The sequence below is a fragment of the Podarcis tiliguerta genome, assembly GCF_965153285.1.
Source record: "Podarcis tiliguerta genome assembly, chromosome: 12".
NCBI classification, from domain to species: Eukaryota; Metazoa; Chordata; class Lepidosauria; order Squamata; family Lacertidae; genus Podarcis; species Podarcis tiliguerta.
Window position 1 is genome coordinate 37932958 of NC_139545.1, and position 17445 is coordinate 37950402.

General features: G+C 44.9%; 1 protein-coding gene across 3 annotated transcripts in view; it reads right to left on the minus strand.

Moving 5' to 3' along the window:
• Positions 1 to 17445, minus strand: part of PIP4K2A (phosphatidylinositol-5-phosphate 4-kinase type 2 alpha) — a 177640-nt gene that overhangs the window by 47259 nt on the left and 112936 nt on the right. The window contains exon 1 of one of the 3 annotated variants that reach the window (XM_083406698.1): positions 14768 to 15387. The exons of the other annotated variants lie outside the window; for them this stretch is intronic. Coding sequence (XP_083262824.1) covers positions 14768 to 14908 — 141 coding nt within the window. The 5' untranslated portion in view covers positions 14909 to 15387. Of the gene's footprint in view, positions 1 to 14767; positions 15388 to 17445 lie in introns of those variants that run through there. 3 annotated transcript variants of the gene reach the window in all.

The window sequence follows — 17445 nt, forward strand, 5'->3', positions numbered from 1 at the left end:
GGGCCCTCAGGTGTGGCAGGGGATGTGCTGGAAAGTGAGTTGCCTTGCAGTGGTAATTGACTGCATAAGAGCCAATAAACTGAAACTCAATCCAGTTAAGACTGAGTCACTGTTAGTGGGTGGTTCCCTACACCAGATGGATGGGAGGTTGCCTGTTCTTGATGGTGTTACTCTCTCTCTGAAGGAGCAGATACACAGGTTGGGGATACTTCTCAATCAATTGACATTACTTAAGGTTCAGGTGGCCTCAGTGGCACAGAGTGCCTTCTACCAGCTTTGGCTGGTGGCCCAGCAGCACCCCAACTGGGCAGAGATATCCTAACTTCTGCCACCTATGTTCTGGTAACCTCGAGGTTAGATCATTGCAACATGTTATATGTGAGGCTGCCCCTGAAGACTGTTCAGAAACTTCAGCTGGTGCTGATGACACTAACTATACCAACTGTAGTCATCCACAGAACATTTAAAAATAGTTTAGAACAATTATATATCGTAGAGAGTAGTGTTTTCTTGCTCGCAATGCCCTTACATTAAACAACATTACTGACTATGGAGCCATACTCCCTTTCTCAGTTGTGAGCACAGATCAGTCCAGAAAGATTTCTGGTGGGTACACAGAGAAATCCCTGAAGACCTATATATAGCAGGAATGGCATCCGTGTATGCACTGCTCCATTTGCTAGCACTGTGACAGTACTCCAGCCATCCAGTCACTCATAGTTGTTGAAGACAGCTGGTTAATAACTGCGCAACATCATTTTTTGTCAACGACACACCCTCCATTAAAGAGATTCGAAGTGAAGAATCCACACAGCAATTTGTGCTTCCAGTGCCTTGGTAGAGGCACTGTTCACATGACTTGTTTAACATCTAAAAGTCTCTACAGAACAAATGTATAGTTGTGTGCAACTAGGCTTTAACCCATGTAGCTGTAGCATTGCAGAACTCATTGAAGAAGACTGCAAAGTAAACATGCCAACTCCATGGTGTCTGTTGTGGTGACAAATTTTTCGCAATCAGCAGAACATACAACTTGCAGTTCTTAGGGTTATATAAAAAGGATGGCAATCAATACACATCCTTTTGGCAAGAATCAGACAGACAAAAATCAAATTCTCCAACAGAAGCTAGAATAAAGAGAACACCAAAAGTGAAACATGCAGTATCCAACTGAGTGAGGAGAATCTTGTCATCTCCGTAACAGTGCACAAAGGAAACTGCTTAATTTTATCTTCCTCTTTAAGATAAGCATTGGAAAGTTTGCCATCTCTAGACCATTAAAATGCAAACGGATACTTGCAGAACTCCACATTTAAGTACCTAACTTTGCAGTCACCTAACTTTGCATTCAGATTGAAAAAGTGAAGGTGATTCTCAAAATTATGATTTCAGAAACTCAGTGTGGCAGAGTGGCTCAACAGTCTTTATATATTCTTGACCCCTGAAGTACACTTGAATTAAATGCTAGCAATAGCAAATGCTGACAGCTGTGAACCAATGAGCCAAGCATGATTCAAACCTCTCCAAGAACCTACACCTCAGAAAACAAGACAGATAGAATGGCATAATAGGGTTATCAGGAAAGCATAAATCGAATACAGGTAGTTGGCCGGCAATTATGTTGCTTGGAGAGGCCGATTCAAACGTGGGTTAGGAGGCAGAACAATTACTAATACTGGAATTTGAACCGAAACCAAAGCTTTGCATATGCTTAGGATTTGTAGCAACAATTGCAACAAACATCCATGTGTTTAGGAAAACATATAGAGAACATGCAGAATAAGTAAAGAAACCATACCAAACTTGGATCAATAAAAATAAGAGCTTCCCCCTCTCCCCTCAACAAAATAGATGAAAGCACCAATAGCAGTATGCTTTCCTCTGTAGCTCTCATCAAAAGACTCAGTGCTTCAGATCTTAAACTTGTTGCTGTATACTGGAGCACAAAGCATTGCCAAATGAATCATAGAATCATAGAGTTGGAAGAGACCACAAGGGTCATCGAGTCCAACCCCCTGCCAAGCAGGAAACACCATCAGAGCACTCCTGACATATGGTTGTCAAGCCTCTGCTTAAAGACCTCCAAAGAAGGAGACTCCACCACACTCCTTGGCAGCAAATTCCACTGTCGAACAGAAAATGAGAGAGTTTATATTCAAGTAGGTTTCTCAGTGCTGTTCAGCTCTAACTGCTGGTAAAACAATTTCAATCATCATGCATTTTCTATCACTTCCACATAGGTAAAGGTAAAAGGTAAGGACCCCTGGACTGTTAAGTCCAGCCAAAGGCAACTATGGGGTGCGGCGCTCATCTTTCTTTTCACGCTGAGGGAGCCAGCGTTCATCCACAGACAGCTTTTCCGGGTCATGTGGCCAGCATGGCCAAACCCCTTCTGGCGCAACGGAACACCGTGACAGAAACCAGAGCACACAGAAACACCGTTTAGCTTCCCGCCACAGCGGTACCTATTTATCTACTCACAATATTGGCAGAAGCTGGGACAGAGTGACAGGAGCTCACCCCATCACACGGATTCGAACCACTGACCTTTGGATTGGCAAGCCAAAGAGGTTCAGTGGTTTAGACCACAGTGCCACCTGCGTCCCCCCACCACTTCCACATAAGATAAAGCATGCATGCAAGTTGGGAATTAATCCCAAGTTTAAAAATACAGTGGTACCTCAGATTACATACGCTTCAGGTTACATACGCTTCAGGTTACAGACCCCGCTAACCCAGAAATAATGCTTCATGTTAAGAACTTTGCTTCAGGGTGAGAACAGAAATCCTGCTCCAGCGGCACAGCGGCAGCAGGAGGCCCCATTAGCTAAAGTGGTGCTTCAGGTTAAGAACAGTTTCAGGTTAAGAACGGACCTCTGGAACGAATTAAGTACTTAACCCGAGGTACCACTGTATAACTAATGATCGCTAAGGCATGTGTACATATGGCATTTTACATACTAATGAATCTACTTCAATCATGTGCTAGAAATCAGCAGCATTAGCTATTATGACAGCCATTTTTCATTTCAGATTCCTACTGCCTTACTACTTAGCCACTCTGGGAAGATAAATTTATGCCGAAGTTGTAGAATATAAGGGATGGAAAATAAGCTTGATTCTTCAACCTGTAAGATCCTACCTCCGTTAATAGTTTTGAAGTTAAGAACCTATTTTGTTGAATTGTATCCTGGCTCTAACCTTGGAATTTTGGTGCATAGTAGCTTTTAGCAGTTTTTGCATATTTTGACCACTCTCATTTGGAATCCAAGTGATGTCATCTTATCTTAGGGGGAATAGATTGTCTTCTAGAAGGCACCTGTAATGCTATCCCAGACTATGGCAAAGAGAAGATTGTAGCTGCTTTGTTCCTCCTGCGTTGCCATTGCTGCACTGAAGTGAAATAAACTGGGGTTTCCTCAGGAACTTGCCCATTCATGCTAAGCCATGGTTTGGCTTAAATTTACATATGAACCAGCTCATAGTCACGGGGGCTGATTGCTATAACAGTAAACCAACATACAAGGGGTCCCATGTCTCCAAGAGTGCAATTACCGTATTTTTCGCTCTATAGGACGCACTTTTCCCCTCCAAAAATTGAGGGGAAATGTGTGTGCGTCCAATGCAGCAAATGCAGGCACCTTGGCTTCAGCAATAGCAACGCGAAGCCTCCGAAGTGCAGAGGGAGCGCTCCCTCCGCGCTCCGGAGGCTACGCGTTGCTTTCACTGAAGCCTGGAGAGCGAGAGGGCTCGGTGCGCACCGACCCCTCTCGCTCTCCAGGCTTCAGGGATAGCCACCTGAAGCCTTTGGAGCGCAGCGGGACCTCGCGGCTATCCTGGCTTCAGCGAAAGGAACCCGAAGCCTTTGGAGCACAGTGCGAGCTCCCGCTGCGCTCCAAAGGCTTCAGGTGGCTATCCCTGAAGCATTTGGAGCACAGCGGGACCTCACGCTGCGCTCCAAAGTCTTCAGGTTCCTTTTGCTGAAGCTGGGAGAGCAAGACTCTCCTGGCTTCAGCAGAGAGGGAGAGCTGCGCAGCGCCCCTTCAGCGAAGTGGGAGGAGAAATGGAAGGGGCTCCGTTTCTCCTGCTGCTTCGCTGAAGGGGCACTGAGCAGAAAGGGAGAGAATTTTTTTTTTGCTTGTTCTCCCCCTCTAAAACAAGGTGCGTCCTATGGTCCGGTGCATCCTATAGAGCGAAAAATACGGTAACTTAAAGGCATACTGAGTACTTTCATCTTGCCTGCATTCAATCTGCTCAACTGAAAAGCATTTTGGGGAAGTGACTGCATATTATCTAGCAAGCCCATCAGCCCTAATAATTATGCTGCTGATGCTACCGTAAACAGTCTTGAGAAAGTTTGCCAAGAAAAAGCAGATGATTCAGTGACAGAATAGGGGTGGGGGGCAATGGAAGACTGCATACCTCTAACCGGAAAGAAAATCATAAAGTGAAAAAAGTATTAACTGTAAAGAAATGAATTAAGTTGGGGAGGGCTTGCCATATGCTTTAATACCAAGGTAACTTACTCCAGAGTGATGTGCTCTATGGTAACACAAAGACAACCTTTTTATATGTGCTTTGGCACCAGCTCCAACATCACCACTCAACAATGGTGATACAAGATTTACAATAATAAAATCAGCATAGAAACACAACTTGCAGCTCAGCTTAAACAATAACAAATGCACAAATTAATGGCTGCATATGCACTTCATGGTACCTCGAAAACCAATGTCTTACAATGCATGGGCAAAATCTTTGCCCCTCTCAGCTTATGCTGGGAGGAAACAAAACATGATCCGTGGACTTAGCATTTACACCCAAAACAGAGATAGTGGATTGTTTTGCACCCAACAAACCCTGATCAGTAAGCCAAGAGCAAACATTGGCTAGAGTTCATGGTTTGTTGGGTACAAAACAAAGCCCAATCCTCATTTCGGGTGGAAATGCTAAGCCAGGGAGCATGCTTTGTTTCCTTCCCAATGTGAGTGGGGAGGAGCAAAAGAGCCCTTTTAGACACATACATAGTAAACAGCTAACAAAAGGTTTACTGTGGTGTGTCAATGGTGCCACTGTCGCTGACAGTGACGGGATGGTCTTTGGATTTTCTTTGGCCATCACAAGGTGCATTACATGGTTATATTGGCAAATCTTTAGCTTACGTCTCGATATAAGTCAAGTGTCAAGTCTTACTTGTAATCAACATATTTTAGGAGGTTCCACACAGTATCAAGAGTGCCACCAAGATAATGCTCAGATCAAGCCAGCCTGAGGCTAATTATACAGACTCCGCTTCGGAGGTGGTTGTACTTACAGTTCCAGAAAACACCACAAAACCCTGAACAGGTTCTATTTACAACTGAAGTTACAGGAACTAGCACACACCTATATGCCCATTGATTTTAATTCCAGTTGTGCAAACTATTCTATTCTAACCTTAATAGAAAATAAGGTTTACATACATGAATTCAATCTCTAGACCATGGGATTTCAGCAGATACAAGTGAGATCTGCAACCAAATTCTGCACAGTCCATCACTGGCATTCAGAATTCCAACCACTGCATTCCATCCTCCCCCTCCCCCACTGGAGTTTGTCAACATTCTATGCTCACTGAGCATGCTCAGTCTGCGCTGGGCTATTCTGGACATTCTCCTTAGGGCTTTTCTAAAGATGCACTTCTGAAAACTTTGAAGTTCCCGAGACTGCTAATACCTCCCTCTTGTTGCTTGGGTAGTGCCACTTTGGCTACATGAGCACTAGAACTCACAGTTTGAACAATGAAGTTGAAATTACATAATAGGTTTCCAGTATTTCAGAGTTTTACAAACTAAAAGCCTTCAGCAAGATTCTTCTTCCCTTTTGCCAATGCCTTCAACTATGTTAGGATTTACTGTCTAACCCTATGCCCAGCTGGGGTTTTGCAACTTAAGTAACTCTGCCTGCTTTGGTGTAATTAATACAGTGTTTCATTTCCTCACACTGGCTTCCCCAAGAGAAGTACCGTATTTTTCCGTGTATAAGATTATGCTTTTTGCTAAAAAAAAAAATTAGGCAAAAATTGGGTGTCGTCTTATACACGGATAGTGAATGCAGAGGGGGAACGTGCGATTAATGGCCTGCTGGCGATTGGTGGCTGTGGCAAGTGGACGGGTGGGCTGTTGGTGGCGGCAAACTGGCAGACAATTGGCTGCGGCGAGGTGTGCAATCAGCAGTGGTGGGCAGGCGGGTAAGCGAATGGCGGAAGTGACCTCCCCACCCCACCCCAAAAAGCTAAACAACTTAATTTCTTAATTTTGGGTTAAAAGGGGGGGGGGTCGTCTTATACAAGGGGGTGTCTTATAGAGTGGTACCTCGGGTTAAGTACTTAATTCGTTCCGGAGGTCTGTTCTTAACCTGAAACTGTTCTTAACCTGAAGCACCACTTTAGCTAATGGGGACTCCTGCCGCCGCACCGCTGTAGCAGGATTTCTGTTCTCATCCTGAAGCAAAGTTCTTAACCTGAAGCACTATTTCTGGGTTAGCGGAGTCTGTAACCTGAAGCATATGTAACCCGAGGGAACACTGTACATGGAAAAATATGGTATTCAAAGAAAAATCTTCACAAAACATCCTCCAACAGTAACAGGGTGACTAGACATCAGCTCAGTGTTTTTTCAAAGTCTGCTAATACTGGGTTGGGGAGGGCAAAAAGTAAAGATACACATGGAAGGGGGGGCCAAATTAATCATCAGCTCTGCAGGTGAAATTTCAGAACACCTTGAATACAGTGGTGCAACCACATCCTAAAGCTGCCAAGCATATATGGCATGAGGCATTATCACCTGTGCTAAAAGAAGAGCAAGGCATCAGACTATCTAAAGCCATACAGAGCAGCATCATTAGAAGAGAACAAACAGCTCTTCTTTTCTATCAGGTTGGAAGATAGAAAGTTATCCCAGAGATCCAATATAGACAACAATCTCTTATCTTTTAGGGAGATGGACAATGTAGGAAGGCAGGTATCACAGGGCTCATGAACTTATCTTTGCACTACCATCCCTCCAAGATGCCCTGTATCCATTTGGACTCATTCTATATTTAAAGAATCACTGCCATGCATGAATATTTTGGGAATTTGCGTTATTCTTCTATAAGGTCACACATCTTGCAAGTTCCTTTACTTAGTATGAAGAGTGGATCTGGTTCTTGTAAATGAGTCACATTTTAGAAAGAGAGAGATAGTCTGATCTGCCAACTTAAGATGTCCTATGGGTTTGCAGATGCTACCACAGTAACTATAGCAACTGCTGGTTTGAATAGTTTGCGTTAAATGTTTAAAGTGCAATCTTTCAACTTTTTCCATCATGTTATCTGCTCTAAGTATAAAATGCGTAACCTTTAGTGCTGTAGCTTTTCCTAAAAAATGAAGACCAATTATATAATGCCAAGCCATCTTAATCAAGCAGGTGGTTACCACCCAACAAAGATTGGCCTTTGTACCAGAGGGCTGGAAAACAGCAAATGTAACACTAGTTTTTAAAGATTAGGGGACCAGAATCCAGGAAGGTGCAGGTCAATTTGCTTAATATCTGTTTCAGGTAGATTGGGGACTATGTTAAAGATAACATGAATTGTGATATAGCCAAGCCTACACAAGAATCAACGAAAAGGAATTAACGAAAAAGAATCAACATGGCTTCTGCAAAGGCAAGTCCTGTCTTACGAACATTTTAGCATTTGTGGGGAGTGTGTCAGGCATATGGACAGGTGTGAGCCAGTGGACATCGTATACTTAAATGTTCAAATAGCTTCTGAGAGAAGCTCTCAAAGGCTCCTGAAAAAACTTAGCATTCATAGGATAAGAGAACAAGTCCTCCTATGGACTGATAACTCATAACTCAAGTTAGGGTGAGCAGCAAAGTGACCCAAGTTTGCAAACATCACCAAATTATTCAGAGTGGCAGCAGAAAGGGATTCAAGGGCTCCCTTTCGGAGCTCTTGGCAAACTGAATTGGGCAATAAATTGGCAGGTATTGTAGAATGCATTGACTTATTATATTTTACCTGACATCTTAACTGTGCCTTCAATGTTCTATTACGACTGACAGTTAGCATTACTAAATGTATCTACATAATGCATCGAGTGATTTCAATCCTGTTTTGGATGGCCCAGCTTTTATGATATTGGCAGTCACTGCAATAAGCTTTTAGAAATTCAGAACAAGCCAGTCCTGGAGTTCTACACATCGGATTTCCATTGAGAAGAATGCAAATCAGATCTATAGCCCCGTAATCTAGCCAACATGGCACAGCATGACAGAAGATCTTCCTACAGTTTGGCCTGAAAGACGTATTCCCCCCCCCCCATTAAGAATGTAAAAAGAGCCTTCTGGACCAGGCCAGTGGCTCATCTCACCCAGCTGCATCATGTTGTCACAGGGGCCAACCAGATGCCTGTGGGGAGCTGGCAAGCAAGATCTGAGTGCAAGAGCCTTCTCCCCTCCTGTGGTTTCCTGCAATTTGCGTTCAGAAGCTTATAACTTTCAACCATGGAGGCAGAGCATAGCCATTATGGGTAGGTAATAGCCAACAATAGCCTAATCCTTCATGGATTTGTCTAATCCTCTTTTAGAGACATCCAAGTTGGTGGCCATCACTGCCTCCTATGGGAGCAAATTGCATTTTTCCTGCATCCTCCAATGTCCAGCTTCATTGGATGTCCATGAATTCTAATGTTATGAGAGAGAGAGAGAGTAAAACTTTCCCCTACCTACTTTCTCCACACCAGGCATAATTTTATATACCTCTATCATATCACTTCTTAATTGCCTTTCCTCTAAACTAAAATGCCCAAATGCTGCCACCTCTCCTCCCCCTTAGTCAGTTTTCCTCACTCAGTTAAGTCAGAGCACTTTGAAGATTGTAGGATGCCTCAGGTTTTCAGGGCTAAACCCAAAGTTAGTCAACAGGTAGGCTGACTGGGGTTTTTTGGGAGAGCAGCAGGTAAGTCACATTGTGCCAGAGTTGCACTAAGTACTCTAAGGCCTTGGTCTCAAATAACAGGGACAGTCTATGTGTTACATGGAGGACTCCCTGATCCTGAATGGGGTAACTGTGCCTCTGAAGGACCAGGTGCGCAGCCTGGGAGTCATTTTGGACTCACAGCTGTCCATGGAGGCGCAGGTTAATTCTGTGTCCAGGGCAGCTGTTTACCAGCTCCATCTGGTACACAGGCTGAGACCCTACCTGCCCGCGGACTGTCTCGCCAGAGTGGTGCATGCTCTAGTTATCTCCCGCTTGGACTACTGCAATGCGCTCTACGTGGGGCTACCTTTGAAGGTGAGCCGGAAACTGCAATTAATCCAGAATGAGGCAGCTAGACCGGTGACTGGGAGTGGCCGCCGAGACCATATAACACTGGTCCTGAAAGATCTTCATTGGCTCCCAGTACGTTTCCGAGCACAATTCAAAGTGTTGGTGCTGACCTTTAAAGCCCTAAACGGCCTCGGTCCTGTATACCTACCTGAAGGAGCATCTCCACCCCCCATCATCCAGCCCGGACACTGAGGTCCAACTCTAAGGGCCTTCTGGCGGTTCCCTCGCTGCGAGAAGTGAAGTTACAGGGAACCAGGCAGAGGGCCTTCTCGGTAGTGGTGCCTGCCCTGTGGAACGGCCTCCCAGCAGATGTCAAGGCAATAAACAACTTCCGTATTTTTCGCTCTATAACACGCACTAGACCATAACACGCATGTAGTTTTTAGAGGAGGAAAACAAGAAAAAAATATTCTAAACGAAATAGTGGATATATGATTTTTGTGGTTCATGCTGTGGCCACAGACATGTGATCTGACAGTGAGTTTGGAGTAGCCCAATGCAAAAATCCTGAGGATCCATGTGGATCCATGCTTTGTAACCACGGAGGAGGGAAGGAAGGGGAACCATGGATCCTCTGCTCATGACTGCAGCAGATCCCCCCCGCCACCCGCAGGCATTCGCTCCAGAACACGCACAGACATTTCCCCTTACTTTCTAGGAGGAAAAAAGTGGTGCAAAAAATATGGTATTTTACTTTTAAAAGACAACCTATGTTTTAATGTCTGATGCTGTATTGTTTTTAATATTCGGTTGGAAGCCACCCAGAGTGGCTGCAGAAACTCAGCCAGATGGGCAGGGTATAAATAATAAATTATTATTATTATTATACATAACATTTCACTTTATGGGGCTGGCAAGAGTGAGGCCTAAAAAGGGCTTAAGACATAGCATTACTGGGAGAGGTCCATCCCATTCTCCAGCATTACAAACCTGGAACCACATAAAACCCTCAAACCAAAGCAAAGAGCCAACCTAAAAGTTAGGTCTACCTACACTATGTTACAAATGAATTCTAACCTTTTTCATTCTTATATTCAAGTTTGAAGCCAAGGCTGTTTTCATAGTCTCCTAAAAATAAAAGTCTATTAGTGATGCTGTCAGCATCTGAAATTAATGGGCTTGGAACAAAAGATTATCTATCTTGTAATGCCCAGCTGTATTCTGAGGAAAGCATCCTTACCCTGAAATTCTTCTTCTTGCTCAAAATGGAAAGTCAATATTGTTTTGGCCTTGTGCCAATCTGCACTTGCATGATCTGCATATCTATCAGGCTAGGTGCTCCATGAGCTAGTAGTAGCTGCTGGTGAAAGCTCAGAAGCTTATTTTAAGCACTCACTGCTCAAGTGTTGGAGTGTGTGTGGGTAAATTACAAATTACTTTTGCTCCGAGCCATTTGGTCAAGCATTTCTAAGCAGAAAAGTTAGCTCTACCCCCAAGAGATTATAGCATGATAATGTGATCATACCAGTGCTAGTAATTTATATATATATATATATATATATAGGCAAAAACTCATTGACTAGCAGCAATAGCACTATATTTTTAAGAAGTTGCTGTTTTTTGTTTTTGAAAATGAAGGCGAAGAAGAGTTTTCTATTATATGGTCCTTACTCATGGGGAAAGCTGCTTGTTTGAAACACCATTCACAGAAAGCTTTTTCATTCCCAGACAAGAAATTCCACAGATGTTCACTATGATATGAAACAGGATCGTGGGGATTATAAAAATGTTGCAATCAGTTCTTAGCAAGGGCAGAAGAGACTCTGCTCTACCCCAAGTAGCTATTTTCTGTGCCAAATGGGATGAGTGAGAGGACTCCTCTCCACCCAAGATACTCTGCACAGGTTCCAAGGAAGCTGTAGACAAATACAGAACACAGTTATGTACTATTCAAAGCCTACACACACAAATGGCAAATGCATTCCTATAACTCCTAGTATTTACCGTACTTTCCCTTATGCCCAGGACTAGACAAAGATGCAGGAATCTAACAATACCTACAGAAGGTATAGAATCTGTAGAGGTGGGGAGACGAGCCACAACATATTTGCCCAAGGATGTCATCTAAAAATATATAAAGCTCAAACTGGCTTAGGAATTTGAAATATATTTTTCCAGCATTGTCTAGAACGCTTTGGTCATTTAAAAGAACTGCCATTCCAACACATGCACTTACAAAATAAGAGTATTTAAAACCATATTTTCTTTTCTTCCACAAGTTTAGTTAAGGGCATGTTTCTGCAATTTAATTAATTTTACACATACTCTGGTTTCTCTTCAGATTTTACACTTTTCACACTTTAATTCTACACTTGTGGTTTCAATGTATTCAGTATGACTTCAACATTAGTATCTTACAAAAGCTGCTCAGTCTGGTAGAGTTTAAAAAGAAGTTAAAGCTATGAGGGAGACAACCTAACGATTGCTAATCTTTATTAATGACTTTTAAATTCCTTTTTCAAATTAACTTACCTTATCTTTTACAAGTCTAGCCCTATGGCCCCATTCTTACCAGATCAGGCTGCTTCTAAGTTAACACATGTTCCAAGTAGTCTATTAAGTTATGTATTTAGAAGTACTGCATCTAGAAAAATTATTTTGCCACTGTAAGACTTGAAGTTAAAAAACATGGTGAAAACTCTGCACTAAAAGTTACAACATATCCTGCAGCTTCTCATCCTACAAGACAAATTTGGTACAATTATTTTAATGTCAAAGCACTACTAGCAAAGTCATCATCTCATGGCATTTACTACCGCAATCAATAGAAAACAAGTCTGATTACATTATCAATTATTCTGAGATAACCCCTGAACTTGCCTTCATCTCTTGAAGATGTAAACAAATCAGAGGTTAAAGGAGAATTGAAGAGTCAACAACCCATCTCTCTCATTTATCATAAGGCGGACGCCACAGGTGATGCATGATTTTCACAGTTCCACAAGCCCAAGCCTAGATTGCTACCAAGGGTCTGTGGCTCAGAAGTGTGAAATTATTTCTTGTATACAAAAGAGGTTCCTGGATGATGAGTCCTAGGACAGTGACCGAAGATGGACACATTTGTGTAAATATACCCACATGCAATGCTCAGATGCTGTGCTTGGTTCTCATATTTTAAGACAAAGTTTTCACATAGAATCACTCTTCCTTGGATGACAAGCTCTAGATAAAATGATCTTCACTTGCTGTTTGGGGAAATATGAAGATGGAGAGCCATTACACAGTTTAGCACAACTTCCAATATATCTGGATGCCAAGAATAAGTCTGAGAAATGAGAAGTCTAGTAACTCTGCTTCGGGAGACTTGTTAGCCAACTTCCCCCTAACACAGATACGTTTCCCAAGAAAGATAGTATTATGCTGTTTCTGGATAAAGAGGATGATTAGTCACCAAACCACAAACCTTACCTCAAGATGCAGCATAGCACCACTGCAATAGAACAGACTGAATAGCTATGAAAGTTATCTTAAAGTTGCATACAAACCTGCACTTGTGCAAAGGGCGATGCCTGTGCAGTGGTGGATATTTCCCATATATGTACAACAATGCATTTGCAGAACAGTTCTCAGCAACACAAATGTATTTGCAAAACAATGCACTTTTCAAGAAAGAGAGGGGAAGTGTGTAGGCGGCAGAGAGGATTTGGAAGTAGCTAGGTTTGAAGATAAAAAATCAGCCTGATTTAGCTTCTGGTAAAAGCTGCCAATATAGGCACACAAGTTCAGTGGGAGAAATTCACGGTCAGTTTGTTTTAAGTAACTGCAGTAACTGAAAGTAACAAGACAGCAAAGGTTTCTGTCCAAGCAAAGTAGGGAGAGTCAGCAAATTGCAAATATCAGAAGTTCACAGACCGTAGTGCAGATTGTGCTCCTCCCCCCCTTCCCCAAGCTCAAGGGCAGTTTGCAGCAGCACCTTGAACCGAAAACCTTGCAGGTCTCGTCTGAACACACCTGCATAACTGAAGTATCACCACTTTAACCAGGTGAACACAACCCTTACAAGGTAAGACATTACACATGTTTTTTACTTGACAAGTCAACACGCCTTTCCCTGTTTACAGCCTTTTATACATAGTGCAATCCAAGCTTCAAGCATCTTAAGTCCTACTACAAAGTACACCCTAGAACAGCCAACATTGAAACCAGACATGCGTAGCCATCAGAACTAGTTATTTTCAAAGCTTGCTCATAAATAATATTTGGCTGAAGTCACAAGGTCCTATCATTGCCAATATTCAAGCTGATATGCTACAACTCTGCCAAAAGCCAGTAGCCAAGTCTCACATTTCTATTCTCCTTGATCTGATCAGATCAACACAGCACAGGTAGAAGCACCGCTACCAACAGAGAAGCAGAACACTGCAGTACTCCAAGGCAGCAGCATGCCTCTAGCTTCCTTACCGTAGCAGTGTTTTATCTCAGACATCATTAATCGTCCTGCCTCCCAGCTACACAATACCGATTATGGGGGGGGGGGGCTGGGGGGGGAGATGGTTTGCTGTGCATGTATAACAGATCCCAGCACTTCTGCAGCCTGACATATTTTTTTACCACTACTCAGCAAAATGCATCCAACCTGGACAGCAGCAAAGCCATTAGCCCAGTGGCAAAACACACACAGCTCCTACCATTAATCTAACGCTGCCCAACTGTCAACCATCTCCAAGATGCACTTAAATAAGAGTAGCGTTTGTTTAGCAGATTCCCACCCCCAAGCCCATTTCGGGGCAAGAAGTACAATGGGCTAGCACAGTGAATATAAGAATAGTATTGCTTTGAGGTCCATTTAGTCGCCACAGCAAATAGCGATAGCAGCTACCAAGTACTGGGATGCCCATAGCCCTATACACAAGGTTGTGTGTGCATACGACAGAGAAAGGTGCACAAAGAGAAAAGAATATAAGCCAGGGTGTACCCATGGCTTTTGCCACCCCAAGGGCAGTACGCCTCTGAACTCAAGTGCCCAAGGGCACATTCCTACCTCACAGGCAGAGAAGCACATCGCCTACCCCACAGGTGAAGACATTTCATCTTTCCCCATTCTAACTACACTAGCCAGTCCCCTTCCTCACTAGGAGCTACTGGCAGGAATCCCCTATAAAACAGAGAAAGGGGGTGGGAGAGATGGGTGGATTAAAAAGAGAAAGTGTGCATATGGGGGGGGGTGTTGCAAGTACGTACTCCCTTTCAGAACTGCTGAAGGGGGAGGGAGATAGAGCTATGGGGAAGGTACTGATCCGGAGTTTGGGGAGCGAGGGGGCACAGAGAGAGGCCCCGCATTGACAGGAGGAGGAGGAGGAAGAAGGAGGAGAGGGGTGGAGGGAGGAGGCGGAGGTTGCGGCGGAGACGAAGGGGCCTCCGCCGGGCCAGCAAAGCAACCACCCCCGCCCCAGGAAGCGCCGGTTCTTACCGAGTGGTTCACCCCCCACATGAGGACGCTGAGCAGCGGGTCGCTGGCCCGGAAGAGCTTGACTTTCTGGGCCACGAAATGCTTCTTCTTGGTCTTGGTCTTGCTGGCCATAACGGACACGATGTTGCCCGGGGCCGCCATGGGAGACGCCGAGGAAGCAGACGCGAGAGGAGCAGGGCAGAGAAGGAGGGACGGCGATGCTCCCGCCGCCGACACAGGAGGTGGAGCAGGGACCGGCAGGGCCGGGAGGAGAGACGGAGCGCGGCTGTGGCTGCGCGGCGGGCGCTAGTGCGGTTGCGGCAGGAGGGAAGCGGCGGGCTCGTCCCTGGCGCTGCTGGTGCCGCAGCTGCTGCTGCTGCTACCGCCGCGAGACGCTGCCAAGCGCATCCTGGCCGGGCCGCCTGCGCCGCCGCCGCTCGCTGAAATGGCCCCGCGCGCCGCCTCCGCCTCCTCAGGCCACGCCCTCTACCCTCCTACGGGGGGGAAGGCCGCCGCCGCCACTGCCTCCAGCCCACTCCTTTGGCCCCGCCCACAGAGGCATCGCGCTCCCAGCGGCGGAGTTGCGAGGCGAGGTTGCGGCCGAGCCAAGGCTTCTTGCCTACTAAGGAGCATGCGCGGCACTTCTGGGCATGCGCGGCGGCCGAATGTGAAGCCGCCTTTCCCCCTTTTTCACCAACTCCTTTCCCCCCTTTTGCCCGACGCCTTTTGCCCGACGCCTTCCGAGCGTTCTTCTGCTAACTTGAGACAAATTGGCTGGATTGTAGGTGGCTGGTTAAAGTCTCTCCTGACGAGCAATGGAAAACCGGTGTTGGTTGGTGGGCTCTCCCGGTTTTTAAATTCTTCTGACGACACGTTTTGCTGTTGTAAACTGCTTTCATTATTTTGTTTTAATGGGAGATAAATCTGGGTCTGGGGAAATGATCGGATAAATGGTCTTCTGCTTCTCATCCCGATTATCACATCAAGTAGATTAGACAAATGAAATTTCAAGTTGTTTGAAAACTGTTTTCAATATTGTGTTATAATATGGTTACCAGGTTTTTTTCCAATGAATCTGGGGACACTTTTTTAATTATTTTTTAAGCTGAGTAGCAACAGGGAGTCAGTAGTGGGGATGGTGAAGCAAAAGACCCTGGGCCCAAGCACACAAGCATATTGTATAAAGGTGCAAAGCCCTTCTTTCACACCCTGTGAAACATAAATGCGCAGAGTTTTTTAAAAACTGGGCAACAGCCGACTGCCCGCAACTTCCGAACCTCCCCCAATCAGTCAAAACAAAGGGGGAAGGGGCAGGAGATCTGTACCTCCGGATGTCCCCGGTTCCCCTTTGGCAGTGGTGGCGGTAGCGGCAGCCTGGAGCCAGCCTGGTAGTGCGGTTGGCTCTGGCTGGCTTCAGGAGCTGCTTGCTGCCATGGCACCTGCCATTTTCCCTCACCGGAACATCATATGGGGACTTCCGGTGAGGAAAAATGGCGGGCGCCAAGGCAGCGAGCAGCTCCTGAAGCCAGCCAGAGCCAACTGCGCTACCAGGCTGGCTCTGGGCCCCTGAGGCTGCCACTGATACATTTCCTGGTGACAGGTTTGCAAATCTGGGGACATTCCGGGGACGGAATTTGTCTGGTGACAGATTTGCAAATCCGGGGGCTATCCCTGGGAACCGGGGACATCTAGTAACCCTATGTTACTTTAGGGACTTTAGAGTGAAGGGTAGGTGGGTACGTACGTACGTAAGTACTGTAAGTGAGCACATTAACAAATCTCATTAAAATGCCTTTAAAAATATTAAGTTGCAATCCAACCCTATCTTGGAGAAACCTTAACATATAACAGTTGTTTTTATTACATGGAAATGGAGGATCTTCTTTTTAATTACAGTTCGGCACAGTGGGTAGAACAAAATTGGACCTTGAGGCTTTGCTGCCAGAGGCAGAGAAGCAACTGGTGCCTCCTGCCTCCCATGTACCCAAGGCCAGTCAAGTTCTTTTTGGCATCTGATGCAACAAATCTCACAGATACTTGACAAGAAAAATACAATAATAATAAATTATGTAACTATCACTTTACTGCCCTCTCGTGACACTCAAAATCAGTTCCCTGAGGCAGCTGCTATGCCTAATAGAAGAGTTGGCTAGAGCAAAGATAACATTGATACTAAATTTCACTGCGCCAGCAGAATGAGATGCTACACTGTTGTAATGAGTTTATATTATAGTTGCAACACAAGTGCTGCTAGCATGCTCTTTGCACTGGTGGGATTCCGCCAATGGAAGGGGGAAATTTTGCTTGGTGGGTGTAGTGGGGAAAGGGCCACATTTATTTAGTTCAAGTCTCATGCTGGCTTGAGTCAGGGCCAAACTACGGTACTTCTGACGTTAATTATGTGGATGCAATTAACACACAGGTCTTTTGAGCCCAGAGACCACTAGGAAGATTAGCTCTTTATCTCACCTCTCTGAAATAGCTGCCTGCATTTTAGGGCAGTGGTGGCTAACCTGTGATGTTGTTGGGACCATAGCTCTCACCATTCCCAACTGCTAGCCATGTTGGCTGGGGCTTATGGGAATTGGAGCCCAACAACAGCCGGAGGATCACAAGTTCTCCATCCATGCTTTAAGGGAAGCTTCTATTCATGCTAGTGGAAGCTTCCTTTGAAGTGCAAAGAGCAGCTTCAGAAAGGA